The sequence below is a fragment of the Calliphora vicina genome, chromosome 1 (assembly GCF_958450345.1).
Source record: "Calliphora vicina chromosome 1, idCalVici1.1, whole genome shotgun sequence".
NCBI lineage: Eukaryota > Metazoa > Arthropoda > Insecta > Diptera > Calliphoridae > Calliphora > Calliphora vicina.
In genome coordinates this window covers 157,166,212-157,178,481 of record NC_088780.1, presented here as the reverse complement: position 1 = coordinate 157,178,481, position 12,270 = coordinate 157,166,212, and the positions used below count along the sequence as shown (strand labels likewise).

General features: G+C 35.0%; 1 protein-coding gene and 1 long non-coding RNA gene across 2 annotated transcripts; one reads left to right on the top strand and one right to left on the bottom strand.

Annotated features, from left to right (window-relative positions):
- Window positions 1-4,952: 4,952 nt before the first annotated feature.
- Window positions 4,953-9,493, bottom strand: LOC135964211 (uncharacterized). Its single transcript, XR_010576869.1, has 4 exons — window positions 9,257-9,493; window positions 6,605-6,910; window positions 5,183-5,306; window positions 4,953-5,092 (listed from the first exon to the last, which is right to left on the bottom strand). It is a non-coding gene; the product is annotated as an uncharacterized LOC135964211 (long non-coding RNA).
- A 2,032-nt stretch (window positions 9,494-11,525) lies between these two features.
- LOC135953706 (uncharacterized) lies at window positions 11,526-11,900 on the top strand. Its single transcript, XM_065503687.1, has one exon. The coding sequence runs from the start codon at window positions 11,526-11,528 to the stop codon at window positions 11,898-11,900; it is 375 nt and encodes a 124-aa protein (XP_065359759.1).
- The last annotated feature ends 370 nt before the right edge of the window (window positions 11,901-12,270 follow it).

Below are 12,270 nucleotides of genomic sequence, written 5' to 3'. Positions count from 1 at the left end.
GACTTTTGTTTTAATATATAAAACCATAGAGAATAGACATAGAGCGGAAACTCTCCTGTCAAAGACCTAACTCAGTTGTCAAAAACCTAAGTGCTGAGAATGTATTAGTAGAAAAAACTATGTGAAAACAAAAACAATACTCGTATGTGTGATTATTTTGAGTAATTTTTTTGTTTGAGTTTTTTTCTAGTTTCCGCTCTATGTTCTCTATGTACAAAACATTACCAAATTTAATTTGTAAATTCAGAATAATAACCTATTTTGGGAATTGAATTATAAACTATTTGGGGAATTGACAAAATCTAACGAAATCTGAAGAAGCTAAAACAAAATCGATGGGAATAATAACTACGGAATTGAAACCATTCCGAACGAAATGTGCGACAGGCCTAATAGGCCAACATATTTGCAAAATTAAAAACCGGTTTTCGGTTTTTAAGAAACAATTGGATGATTTTACCCAAACAGACAATTCAGAAAGTATTTCTGATAGTTATCAGTTATCTAGGAGCTTTCCAAAATGTATTTTTATATGAAAAATAGTACATTTGTTCTTCAGCGAAAAATCAGTTATTAAACTTTACTTTCTCATTTCAATGACAAAAATTCATGTCGGAAGTATCTTTTTTTAGTAACAACAACATTAATTTTTCTATTAAAACGAAATATTTTCTTCTCGTAATAAAATCACATTAAAATTAAACACACTCGTTGAAGAATTTGTAAATCATTGTCAAATTTACGAATAATCATTTTGGGATTTATAAAACAGTATTCGAAGAAATATTATCAATATTCATTTAGTGGATTCACAAATTATCCTATCATGTCATACTGTCATAATGTTCTAATATCTCACAATGGTTTAAAAATGTTGTTATTATATTTTAGGCCAAAAAAAAAAAAAATGATCTGAAATAATACTTCTCTACATTTTATTATTATTGTGATGGCGTAACCAACCAGCAGAGACTTGAGTCGTGAAATATTAGTACATTATGACAATGATACACGATAGGATACCTTGTGAATTGTATTTGTTAAGAAATATAAATAGTTTTAGCAAATTTATTTCCGAAATTTAACTAAAATTATATCAACAAACTATTATGTATGCTATAAGTTAAGCTACGTTTCCGCATACACCGTATTCGGCACCGAAAACGAAATTCCATACATTTGCACCGAAAAAAAATTCGTTTCAGAAATCGGCAAGGAATATTGAGAACGAAACGGCACCGATCAGTAACGAAAAACCTGTCATTTGGGGCCGGAACGAAAGCAAGTAGGTTGTTTTCGGTGCTGTAGGAACGAAATTATTTTAATTATTTTTTTAATTTAATTTAAAGAAAATTAAAATGATTAAAAAAAATAAATTTAATTAATGAAAATTAAAAAATAATTTCGTTTCCGTTTTATGCCTTAAGCTACGTTCGTTTCAGAACATTCTTTCGGTGCAAATGTGTGGAATTTCGTTTTCGGTGCCGATTACGGTGTATGCGGAAACGTAGTTTTAACGCACCCAACTGAAACGAAAACAATTCAGAAACGAGACGGTGACGAACACCAACGTTCTTCAGTTTCAGTTTTCGTTATCGGAGCCGATTACGGTGTATGCGGAAACCCAGCTTTAGCATTCAGTTACGAAGAACGAATTTGTGATACACAAAAAGAAAAAATTTGAATCTAAAAAAGAAAAATTAGTTAACAAAATATTCGTCATGGCCAAAATTAGATTAAATATCTGTAGATTTTAGTTGAATAGTTTTTTTAAAATTAAACAATTTGGGGAATTGTTTCATTAAAAAAAAATTCTACTAGACAAGTTCAGTTTGAAAACATTTTCACCGGTTCGAAGGACCAATTTTTAGTAAAGTTTTAGCTCTCTAATTACCATATGCTGCCATATATGGTAAATGAAATTTAAATATTTCTTTAGACAATTTATACACAATTTTAATAAAAAAATATCCCAACAAATGATTTACAGTTGAGAAAAAAACACTGTAAAATGATATCCTGCATTATGGACTGTTGTTAATGGACTTGAACCTTATTGCCCAAGAACCAATATGATATAAAAAATCCATTGTTTTATTGCCTGTTTCATGCTAACGAACGAACATTTTATGTTGAAAATAAAAAATAATTTTTTTTCCATATAAAATATAAAAGAAAATGTTCTGTGATTTCAATATGTCATTACAGCAAAGAAATTCAAATATTTCGTTAGACAATAAAATGCATTTTAATAATAAATACGACAGCATAACACCAAGCAATTCATTACTTCATTATTTAACTTTAAATTTTATAAAACCAGATGTAGTACAATTCACAAGATCCTTCTGAAATAATTATAGTTTTTAGGCACCAACTGAAATAATCAGTTTCCTTCACAAAAAAACTTAAAATGTCAAGCAAATAAATAAGAAAACTTGTAATGTCATTCCATACACAGAAAATGAGACCAATTTTTGAGGAAAAAAAATCAACACATTTCTGATATCAATTTTAGGGACAAACTGTCTGGAAAATAAATAAGAAAACATGTAATCTCATTCCATAAACAGATAAATGAGACTAATTAATTTTCTGGCAAAAAATTTTCAACTTTAAAAATATTTCTTGTAACAATAAGAATTTTTTACACAATTGTATGGAGGTGAAATACATTGTAACTGGGCAACAGTAATTTTTAGAAAAAATTAAGCCTAAAATTTACGAAATTTGAAATGAATCCTAGAACCCGACCTGTTTACTAAAACAGAGTTATATAATGGAAAGTGTTCGCTTATGGTCGCTTTTAAATAAGTTTAAACTGTCTTATAGAAATTTCTCGCTAGCTTAAACTTTCTGTAAAGAAAAAAAGCTCTCGTAAGCTTAAGCTTTCTATAACAAAATTGTTGCCAGGTATTTCAAGCTTTTTGTAAAGAAATCTCTCGCTAGTAACACAAGCTTTCTATAAAAAGATATCTCGTTAGCTAAAGTTTGCTGTAAAGCATGCTCTCGCTACCTGTAGATTTCTATAAAATCTTTCTCGCTATCTTAAGCTTTCTTTAACTAGTTTTAGTTTTCTATAGAAATTTTCATATTTTCTTCAAAAAAAACAACAATAGATTTTTCTTGATTTGAATTCAGCTAATTTTATGTATAAATACCACGGGATAAAGAAAAACTTTTAAACTTTTATTTTACATTAATTTAATTTAACATTAACAAAAAAACGAGGAGAAGATCAACAATTATGGAATAATATTGTTTTTAAGAGATTTTTACATTTATATGTATAATTATGATAAACTAGATTATTAAATTATTTATTTAAATTTATTATACTTGTACAATATATAACATTTTTTCAAAACCCACAAAACATTAAAAAGTTATCACTTTTATTTTATTTAGTATTTTTTATAATTTTAAATTTAAGTATGTATAAAAAAAAGTGATAGGTTTCAATTAGTCATTTATGTATGTGTTTTTGTTTTTAATTTGAAATTAAAACTAAATTAAGTTTTCAGCATATTGATTTGTTTCATTAAAAGCATATAAAATAAAAACTATTTCAATATTAGATATTTAGTAATAACCAAAATGAAATTATGGTAAAATATAAATTTTTATAAAAATATAATTTCTAAACATCATTATCATCACTTAATAAAAAATTTAGCTTTCTTTCTATTATATTCTAAGCAGCAAAAAGAAAATTTCCTAAAAAATTTTATTTGAAATCGAACCAAAACAATTCAAACCCATTGTATGCAACATAAACGAAATTGGTTTATAAATTGTTAGAAACATCCGTCCTAATTTAAAATTTTTGGTTTTTAAAAATCATAATCATAATCCTTTACTACATCAAACATCTTATAAAAATTGTACAAAATCATGCAAAATTAAATCACAAAATTTGTCATTATTTCCTTTTATATATATAAAAAAAAAAAAACAAATAAAATCTTATTCATAAAAATAAACAACAAAAAAATTGCCCCTATCCCCTCCCATACAAATTGTCTAATCTAAGCACCAAGGCACAAGTGATTGAACATTGTAAATACACTATAAGTATAAATATAGTAAATTAAATATTAAAATTAATTATAAACAAACAAACAGAAAAATACAAATTTAAGGGAATATAAACCAGAAAAAAAAACACAAACAAAATAAATATAAATATAATAAATAAAATAAAATAACTTTTGTAAATTTTATGTACTAATTTAAATATTTTTTTAATTTTCAACAAACAAAATGTCATGTGCACCCTGTCGATACGAAAAATTTAAAAAGAAGAAGAGAGCAAATAGTTGGCAACTCAAGATTAAGGGCATACGTTTTGACAGCTGGAAGGTAGAGAAAATGTAAACAATAACAAAATACCTGTAAAAAAAATTTTATGTAGGCAAACAAATTGCTGAACAATTGTTGAAGCTAGGAAGCCATATTGGTAAACGAGGTTTCTCGATACCAAGAAGAGAAAATGTCGTCCCTTTTTTGATTTTGGCTCCACATAGTGAAGAAGGTGGAGTCCGTGGCCTCATATAAAAGAAAAACTAAATTTTTGATTTTTTTTAAACAAAATAAGTAAATTTTATTAAACAAAAGATTTTTTTTTTAAACTTAAAGCTAAACTTAAAACTAAATCTTAAAATATAAAAATAAAAAAATAAAAAAAAACTAATCAAACCAACCTGCAAAGCCACTGCAACAAGACTCCATCCAACGAGGGAGAAGCAGCATTAGCACCACCACGCCTGGGGTGCTAGGGTATATTTGGTGATATTCCGACGAAGTACAGTAAAATACACCGGGACATATAGACGGACGTTCAATTCGGTTCCTTTTCTTTAAGAAAATAAAAAAAAAAAAACAAAAAGAAATATTTATAAAATAAAAAAAAAGGTGATTAGTGAGATATTTATATAAAAAAAAATAGGAAGTCTTAAGTATCGCAAAGTCCATCCCGCGTGTGAACCTTAACCACGCGTGCGCGAGTTAGGTTAGAGCTCTGGCCTAGGGAACAGTGAGTCGCGAGGTTAATTAACCCAAGATTTTCCTAAATCTTATATAGGTAATTCTCCTATAAAAAAAAAAAAAAATTTTATAAATAAATATATATAAATAAATAAATAAATAAAAGGAATTAGAGAATTCTAAATATTAATAGTACCTCGAACCACTTAGACATTTAGACACGTCACTGACAGGAAATATCCATCTACCCTATCCTCACCCGGGAGATTCTTCCGCAAAATTAGTTGGCCGCCAGGGAATAGAGCGGGAAAGCAGTAACGCTAGATTTAAAAAGATACATTATAAATTATTATTATTAAAAGAAATTTTATTAAATTAAACTAAAAGCAAAAAAAAAAAAAAAAATTAAAATTTAAAATCTTAAATTTAAAATTTAAAACTAAAATCTTAAATTTAAAATTTAAAACTAAAATCTTAAATTTAAAATTTAAAACTAAAATCTTAAAGCTAAATTTTTAAAACTGAATCTTAATGCTAAAATTTGAAATTTTTAAACAAAAACAAAATTTTTGTACATTTTTATTTCTAAAGTAAATTTTGTTAATAATTCTTTTTTTTGTTTGTATAAATTCATTCTTTATTAATAAACCGAAACTTTTATAATGTTTAAATGAAATTGCTATTTTTCAAGTTTTTTTTTTAAAATGATTTACTAAATTTCAGTAAACGCGGCGGTAAGTAGGGAAGGTATTGTTTGCGGGGAAAGTTTGGGACATTCTTACGATAGGATGTCATGGCGGGATTCAATCCCGAGTGGGTGGGTTATCTCCTGGCAACAACATCAGCCAGGAGAAGAAATTGTTCGGTAGATAGGTACGCAGGGAAATAAAGGAAAGAGAAAAAGGACAAGAGAAACTACTTCGAGCCCCTTTAACTTAAATATACTTTTGCTGGTATGATTTTTGTGATAGTGTGTGTTTTCGATCCGGATTGCTGGCAAGGACCACCCCCTCCGGCGAGTTCCCAGCCAGGCAAACGCGAGCATACCAGCGCCGCCGGCAATCTGGCCACCTTGTTTCTTTATGTTTATTTTGTTTTCTGTTTGTTCAATGGACAATGAACAGACGTTTGACAGACACACCAGCCCACACACTACATAAATGGCGCCCAACGTGGGGCCCGAAGTAGGTCCATAGCCTAATCTAGTTAGTCCTTAATGCTATTTAGTCAAGACTACGTAAGTCCTGTTAGGTCATAACAAGAGTCCCTAACTGCAGCGACGTCGTCAGACAAATAGTTATTTATTTTTTTTTCCTTTTCGTTTTTTTTTACTTTACAATAGATGGGAATCTATCATCGTGCATGGCTAATGTGGTGCACACCAACGTAAGTCCCGAACATCTGGACAATCTAGTCTGGTTCGCGTTGCGACGTTTGGTGTGTACGCTATAGTCATGCGGGATGATAGATTCTTCAGCCTGTTCTTTCCAAGCAACTTGAGGCTCTCGTGTTAGCTTTCTGTAGCAAAAGCGAGAATGCTCAAGTTGGGAGGAAAGAATAGCATAGGCAGCCACCCTTAATAGATACGATTATTAGTATTTGTTTTATTTAAACTCACGTTTTGTCTGCGGTAAAATAGATAGGGTAGTCCTAGGCGTACTGGGTTTTCAACACCAATCTTCTAGATGCCCCTTGAAATTTGAGCTGCGGTAGAACAAATACTACCTTTTTTTTTATTTATCCATTTACTTTTTCCACTTCCTGAAACCAATAGAAAAACAATTAGTACATATCTTCGAACAATTTCTATACACTTTACCTGCAAACATTACTTACCCAAAAAACATCGCCGTTCACAAGATTAAGTTTTGAATCTTCTTTTCCATTTTGAGTTTTAACCTTTTCTTTGTTAAGATTTATACGTCTAGTTTTTTAAGAGGAGGAGATTTCTATTAGTATCTTGTTTGATATTTATCTGTTAGATAAATATATTTTTTTTTACTAGCGTTCTATACAAATAATCAACATTGTGGTTTTATCATTTTGATTTGTTTCATTTGGTTATTCCTCGTACTAGATCTTTATCTATATCTAATTAGACAAGTAGGAATGGTCGTAACTCGTTCTGCTAAGAATCGCGAACAAACTCCGAATACCGATATGCAAAATTTTGTACCAACTACCGTGGGGACTATAGTTTCCACGGCGCTTCCAGTGTACACCTTAGCTAACACCATGACTACCACCACATCGCCAGCCGTAAATCCAAGCGTTCAGCAATTCATGTCGATAGCGCATGAACGTTCTGGTTTCCAAAACGAATCTGCCATTTCAAACAGTACCATCACATCGCCACAATACAGTAGCATTACTGCTAGGACCGTGAGGCAGGAATTCAGAGAAAGTGTGCCACCTCCAGTTCCTCAACCTAATGTTGCAGCACCAGGCGACATGTTCGGATTCATTCGGGAGGAATTGCAGCGTCAAATGCAGATGTTGCGTATGGATATGCAACGTGAAATATCCCAGGCTGTAACCCGTGCGATTCCACAGGCATCGCCGCCACAACAACCAGCTCCGCAACCACCTAGGGAACAACAAAATGTGTTGAGAACAAATTTACCACCACAATCACATATGAACATACCCGTGCACAACTTCCAACAGCAGCCATATGTTTATCAGCCAACACCAGCCCAACTAGTAAACACTTTGCCACAAGAATCAGCACCAACACCAGCCTTTCCAACGCAGCCAGCCCATTCGTCACAAGCACCCAGCTGGCCGACCGAAGGTGCATTTGAGTCACAACGGAAGGTGGACTTATCGAAATGGGGCATTAAGTTCGACGGAACCTCTAAGTCGATGAGCGCTGAGGATTTCATATTTCGAGTCGACGTCCTTCGACAAGACTACAATTGCTCCTTCAACGACATCAGACGAAGTTTCCATTCACTATTAGAAGGCCAAGCTCTGGATTGGTATTGGAACTTGCGCAAACTCGTTTCAATCCAAACCTGGGACGACCTGGAGAGAGCATTTTTAACCCAGTTCCGAAGATACGAAAATGAATTCCAACTGCAAAAACAAATAATGGACCGCCGCCAGATGCCCCAGGAAAGCTTTGAGAACTTCTATAATGCCGTGATGAGGCTGAGAAACCAACAGAGAAATCCATATTCTGAGCGAGATCTTGTGGAAATCATGAAGGGGAATTTAAAGCCGGCCTTATCGCACCTGTTATTTTCCGTGAGAACAGAAGGGCTGAATGATTTCTGCCAACAAGCAAAACGGGCAGAAAACTTGATTTTGAGTCAGCAAAGGCAACAGTTCCAGTCAAGGGGTCCAGCAACTGCTCGTGTGCATGAGCTGCAACTTAGTGACGATGAACCGCCACCACCGATTGTCGAAGTGGACGCCTTGGCCACCAGTAGCCGCTATATTTGCTGGAACTGCAAACAGCCAGGCCATAGCTTTATGGACTGTCCGTCGCCAAATAGGCGTATATTTTGCTTCCGATGTGGCCGAGACAACGTAGTCACCCCAAAGTGCCCAAAATGTCAGGGAAACCAGGTAGTGAGCGAGTCCCTGACGGGGGAGACTCGTTCGACCCAGACGTAATCCCGGTTAACCAGTCAGTCATAGTGTGTAGGCCCACCCAAATTTTAACTAACCCTAATAAACAGATTCCGATTATAGAAAAAACCAAAATTCGTGAAATTAAGCCACTCCATCAAAGAGTGAAGGAGTATAATGAGGCCAGGGATAGAATTTTTGGGCAGGTCTCTGATAAGATAAAAAAGGCTAGGATTAGGTATAAAATGAGAAAGAGAGTTAGGAATGAAATTATGTCAGCCTGTTTATATGAGGGTGAAGACGCCCGTTTTTATTTGAAGGTACCTATTAATGGCGTGCCCATAGAAGGTCTTTTAGACAGTGGGGCTACTGTCTCATGTTTAGGTAAAGGGTGCCTGGAGTTCCTTGAGAACACAGGTTTACAAATTCTGAACTTTTCTTCACACATTAGGACGGCTGATGGTAGTCCTCACAGGATAGTAGGTCGTGTAAAGGTTAAAATAAATTTCAACAATAGGTCACAAGAGATCACCTTTTATTTGGTGCCATCTCTAAATAGACCACTATTTTTAGGGGTAGATTTCATGAGAAGTTTCGGTTTATTTCCCAATTTGTGTAGCCTAACTACTAATGATGTCAATCTCTGTCCAGAGTCTGAAGTAATAAATGGTGAAGTTAAGACACATATACTCACTCCGAGTCAGAAGGCGTCATTAGATATTTTAGTAGCGAAATTTCCATGTTTTACGAAGAAGGGACTTGGTCAGACTTCCCTCGAATCCCATACAATCGACACTCGCGATGCGATTCCAGTTAAGGACAAGCATTATCCGGTCTCACCAGCTGTGCAGAAGTTGATGTACGCAGAGCTTGATAGGATGCTTAATCTTGGGGTCATTGAGCAGAGCGAGAGTCCTTGGAGCCATCCGGTTACTCTCGTCCGTAGGGGCGAGAAGAACCGTTTGTGCTTGGACGCCCGTAAGCTGAATGCCCTCACGATTAAGGACGCCTATCCTCTGCCGCACATCGAAGGTCTTCTCAGCCGGTTAGGGGACACATATTTTATATCAAGCGTAGATCTTAAAGACGCGTTCTGGCAGATACCACTAGATGCGTCTAGTAGAGAAAAGACTGCATTCACGGTGCCAGGACGACCACTTTACCATTTTACGGTAATGCCTTTTGGGTTGTGTAATGCAGCCCAAAGGTTATGCCGTCTGATGGATAAAGTGATCCCCTCAGCACTTCGTGATAGAGTCTTTGTCTATCTAGACGATCTTTTGATCGTATCTCCAGACTTTAAAACCCACCTGGAATTGCTGGATCGAGTGGCGCATTGTTTGGATTCAGCAGGTCTGACCATAAATGTAGGGAAATCGAAGTTCTGCTTCAAAGAGTTGCGGTACCTAGGTTATATAGTGGGAGGGGGTAAATTAAAACCAGACCCAGAGAAGGTAGAAACGATTTTAAAATTTACTTACCCGAAAACCGCTAGGCAGGTCAGGAGTTTCATGGGAGCTACTGGCTGGTACAGGCGCTTCATCCCAGACTACGCGACGATTTCTACTCCTATCTTCAACACCCTTAAGAAAGGAAAAACTTTCAATTTTCCCGATGATGCCAGAGAAGCTTTCGATAGACTGAAAACAGCCCTTACAACAGCACCAGTGCTCACTCATCCCAATTTTAACAAGCACTTTTACGTGCAGTGTGATGCCTCAGATATTGGATTAGGAGCTGTCTTATTTCAGAAGGACGAAGACGACGGAGAGCATCCCATCGCATTCTTCTCTCATAAGTTGACCAGCGCCCAGAAAAACTATTCGGTCACTGAGAGAGAGTGTTTGGCTGTGGTAATGGCCATTAAAAAATTTAGGCCTTACATCGAGTTGATGCCCTTTACAGTCATCACTGACCACAGCAGCCTTAAATGGTTGATGTCCCACAAAGACTTGAGCGGTCGACTTGCCAGATGGAGCTTGCATCTTCAAGCATTTGCCTTCACCGTCGAACACAGGCCAGGTTCTAAAAATATAGTACCCGACACCTTGTCGAGGTATGACATGGAGGAGCTTTCTGCGGAGGTAAACAACATTATTAATTTTGATTCCAAATATTTTAAAGAACAACATTACCTGGACTTAATCGCCAAAGTGACCGAAAACGCAGAAAGCCTACCAGATCTAAAGGTAGTGGATGACCTGGTCTATAAAAGGGTCTTGCCTTATGATGGAGTCCCATTGAACGAAGATTTCGCATGGAAGCTCTGGGTACCACTTGAATTGACACACGAAATTATTGAGAAGTGTCATAATCCCCCTCAAGCTTCGCACGGAGGATTCGGCAAAACACTTAGGAGGGTAAAAGAATACTTCTATTGGCCAAACCAGAACGTACAGGTTCGTTCCTTCGTAGCAAATTGTCAAATTTGCAGAGAAACAAAACCAGCTAATGCAATTTTGAGACCACCGATGGGAGCTGAAACGCAAACGGAACGTCCGTTCCAAAAGATTTTTATAGATTTTTTGGGTCCGTATCCGCGCTCTAAGAACGGGAATTCATACATATTTATAGTCCTAGACCATCTTACAAAATTTGTCCTGCTTAAAGCGATGGCTAAAGCTAACACGAAGAACGTTATAAAATTCCTGATTTCAGAGGTTTTTCATAAATTTGGAACACCGGAGATAATTCTGTCCGATAATGGTAAGCAGTTCGTCAGCAAAGAATTCATCGATATGGTGAACAATTTTGGCGTGAAACATGTGCGGACGGCCACCCACTCGCCACAAGCCAACGCCTCGGAGCGGGTGAACCAGTCCATTCTGTCTGCAATCAGATCTTATCTTCAACATGATCACACGGAATGGGATAAGTACTTATCAGAAATTGAATTCTCGCTAAGATCGTCTGTTCAAACGTCCATTGGTGTCACGCCTTATTTTGCGCTTTTTGGCATGAATATGGTTTCTCATGGGAGTATCTATAAACTGGCTAAGAAATTACAAAGTCTAAGCGATCCTGAATTCAACATAATACCGAAATCCGTGAAAATGGATTTAATAAGGCAGAAAATTCGTGAGAATCTGCATAGAGCCTACTTAAGGAATGAGAAAACCTATAATACACGCTGCCGTCAAGTTAAGTTTGTACCAGGTCAGGAGGTTTATCGTCGCAATTTTCAGCAGAGCGACTTTAAGACCAATTTCAATGCTAAGCTAGCGAAGAAATTTTTAAAATGTAGGATTGTACGACCTGTAGGTAATAGTCTATACGAGGTTGAAGACCTTCAAGGGAAATCGTTGGGGGTATTTCACGCCAAAGATTTGAAACAATAGTTTCAAATTCTTTGGTGGTCTTAGTCCCAACATTTCAGTCCGAATACCTAACTCTGTCAAATACTAAAACGTATTGTCAAAATTTTATTTATGAGTGGTTAGTAAATACTTTCTACATGAAACTATAGTTAAATGACTATGTTTTTTTTTATTTTTTTTTGCCATTTGATTTTTATTTTAATTAATATTTTGTTTTTTTATCTAGAATATTGCGACCAGAGATGTTCATTTGTGTTGTGGAACAATTACCAGTTGCGTTGGATTTACTCAGTAACAAGTAGTACGTCACCATGCTCACCGAAACCAATTAAATCTTTTATCACGATTGTGACTGTCAACACACTATTGATGCAATTCCGTTAACACTCTG